Source organism: Mesocricetus auratus, unplaced genomic scaffold (genome assembly GCF_017639785.1).
Source record: "Mesocricetus auratus isolate SY011 unplaced genomic scaffold, BCM_Maur_2.0 Super-Scaffold_100011, whole genome shotgun sequence".
In the NCBI taxonomy this organism is placed as follows: Eukaryota; Metazoa; Chordata; class Mammalia; order Rodentia; family Cricetidae; genus Mesocricetus; species Mesocricetus auratus.
The window spans coordinates 42,385,492-42,388,396 of record NW_024429195.1 but is presented as its reverse complement, the minus strand read 5'-3'; the positions used below and the strand labels follow the sequence as shown (position 1 = coordinate 42,388,396).

The window sequence follows — 2,905 nt, the reverse complement described above, 5'->3', positions numbered from 1 at the left end:
TCTAAACAGCACATTAAAATGTCTGTATATTTCAATGTTGTCATACATGAATTATTATTATATAATGTAAAGATATATTCTGTTGTTGATGTTTGATGCTTAAGTAAATTTCAAAAACATTTTTAGCAATTCAACAAAAATTACTACTTTAATTGGATTTAATAACAAGAGTCTCCTTATTTCACAGATCAATTATGCAGGTTGGAAATTTACAGTCAGTCTCTAGTAATACAAGGAGACAAAATTTATGGTACATCTTTTTAAAAGAGGAATACTATTTAATTGTTGAAAATACAAAATATAATGACATTTGTTGATTTTATTGTATTTTAAGAAATTAAGTTAAAAATAGTAATAGAAGTTATATTATTTACTTTTTCTAGTTAGATATTTACTATTCCTGTATATAATTGAGTAAGCCAATAACTTATTTCCACAATGATTAAGAAAGTTGTTGTATAGAAGAAATGACATAGGAAAAGCATAATTATGCCAACAATGAAATTAGTAAATTTTATAAAATAGGAAATGTAATAAATAGTGGTAGATTAAAAACAGAATAGACTGACTTTCAACATATAAAATGGATCTTCAAAGATATGATCCAAATGAAGACAGAGAGAGTGTGTGTGAGAGAGGAGAAAAAGAAAGAGAGAGGGAGGGAGGAAGGGGGAGAGAGAGGGAGTGAGGGAGGGAGGGCGTTATGCTTGTCTTGTGACTCAAGCTCATGTTTCCCTGATATCTTTGCTGATTTTATCAGATTTGTTGTAGACAAACCGTGAGGGATGAGAAACGGAACGTCAGTGACGTACTTCATCCTCCTGGGTCTGACAGATGACCCTGAGATTCAGGTTGTGATTTTCTTTTTTCTGCTTCTCACATATGTGCTGAGCATTACTGGAAATCTAACTATCATCACACTCACTCTGCTGGATCCCCACCTCAAGACCCCCATGTATTTCTTCCTCAGGAATTTCTCCTTCTTGGAAATTTCATTTACTTCTGTCTGTAACCCTAGGTTTTTGGTCAGCATCCTAACTGGAGACAAGTCAATCTCTTACAATGCTTGTGTTGCCCAACTATTTTTCTTTATTTTCCTTGGCTCAACAGAGTTTTTCCTTCTGGCATCCATGTCCTATGATCGCTATGTGGCTATCTGCAAGCCCCTCCACTATACAACCATCATCAGTAACAAGATTTGCCACCAGCTCATCATCAGCTCTTGGCTGGCTGGTTTCTTGGTAATTTTTCCACCGCTGGCCATGGGCTTAGAGCTAGATTTCTGTAACTCCAACATTATTGACCACTTCACCTGTGACTCTGCTCCTTTGCTCCAAATCTCCTGCACAGACACAAGCACTCTAGAGCTCATGAGTTTTATATTGGCTTTGATCACACTTATGACCACGCTGATACTGATAACTATCTCTTACATCTATATCCTCAGAACTATTCTGAAATTTCCTTCAACAAAACAAAGGAAAAAGGCCTTCTCAACCTGTTCCTCACACATGATTGTTGTCTCCATATCCTACGGAAGCTGCATCTTCATCTATGTGAAAACATCTGCGAAGGCTGGGGTTGCTTTGACAAAGGGGGTGGCTATGCTCAACACCTCTGTAGCCCCCATGCTGAATCCTTTTATCTACACTTTAAGGAACCAACAGGTGAAACAAGCATTTAAGGATCTTGTGAGAAAGGTACTTGCCTCAAAAATGCAGATCTGATATAGACTGAAAATGAAACATGGGACCATAAAACTAGTGAACCTGTACTTGTTTTTGTTCATCTCAGAAAAGGACAGTGTATGCTACTCTTAAAGCACTAACTGTAATCATGTTACAATTCACTTAATGAATTTATGAGTAAAATCATTATGGGATGGCTTCCAACTTTATATGATTAAAATTAGAAATGAAGTAATTTTGAATTATAGCTTATATTTCAAGTAATACATATATCATTATATCATGCATATTTTTGCAAAGATGAAGACATCACAACTCCTTGTTAATTCATGTATGGCATACAAATAATATATTTATGTTTATGTGCCTGTGTTTGTGTATACGTGTATACTGTGACTTTTTACTGTGGTGGTGTTAGAGAATGAATATATTGTATTTTAATAGCTGTTTTTATCATTTCTTAAGTGAGACATTTAAGACATTTAGTAATATGATATGGAAATATCCTACTTATATTCAGTACATTGAAAATATGAAGTTCTCAAAAAAGAAAAAAGGCAAAGGAAAACAAAGTAAAATGTTAAATGGAAAAGGGATATTCATTTATTTACAGAGCATGAAACTTAATTTACAACTTAGTTAAAGTTATAAAATAGAACACTATCTATGGCCATGATAGCAAATCACAAGAAAAATATTTACTTTTTCAGGTTATTTTTTGTAGAAGTTTTTATATTTTTTGTGAATCTAATCATTATTTGTAGTGGTTTAAACAGAAAAAAATGAAGTATTGCTGTAAGAATAATTTCATTGATTATTTTTCTGATAGGGTAGAAAGGGAGTAGTGAAGGTGATATGATTCTATTTCAATTAAATATATTAGAAAAATAATTTCCTGCTTGCCAAATTTTCCAATTACAGCTATTACACTAATAAATGGGAAATAACATATTTTTATACAAAAAAAAACTTCTTAAAAGAGGGACCAACCTGTGTCTCTGGACTAAGCCTCTCTGGAAACTTCTCTTACCAAAGGAAGTAACAGTCATCTATATCTCAACTGTCTCCTTGCTAATTTTCTTGTCTTCATTTCAGGAGTCTCAGTCTAATTTTGACAACATTTGTTCATTGCAATATGTAAAAAATATTGGTTAACAAATAAACTTTGAAACTAAACACGAGTGGAGACGAACACAATGGCTGGAAATGTAAGGAAG

At 33.3% G+C, this 2,905-nt stretch overlaps 1 protein-coding gene across 1 annotated transcript; it reads left to right on the top strand.

Moving 5' to 3' along the window:
* The first annotated feature begins 761 nt into the window (after positions 1–761).
* On the top strand, positions 762–1,727 carry LOC121143243 (olfactory receptor 6C76-like). The gene has a single exon (XM_040754650.1). The coding sequence runs from the start codon at positions 786–788 to the stop codon at positions 1,725–1,727; it is 942 nt and encodes a 313-aa protein (XP_040610584.1). The 5' UTR covers positions 762–785.
* Positions 1,728–2,905: the final 1,178 nt, after the last annotated feature.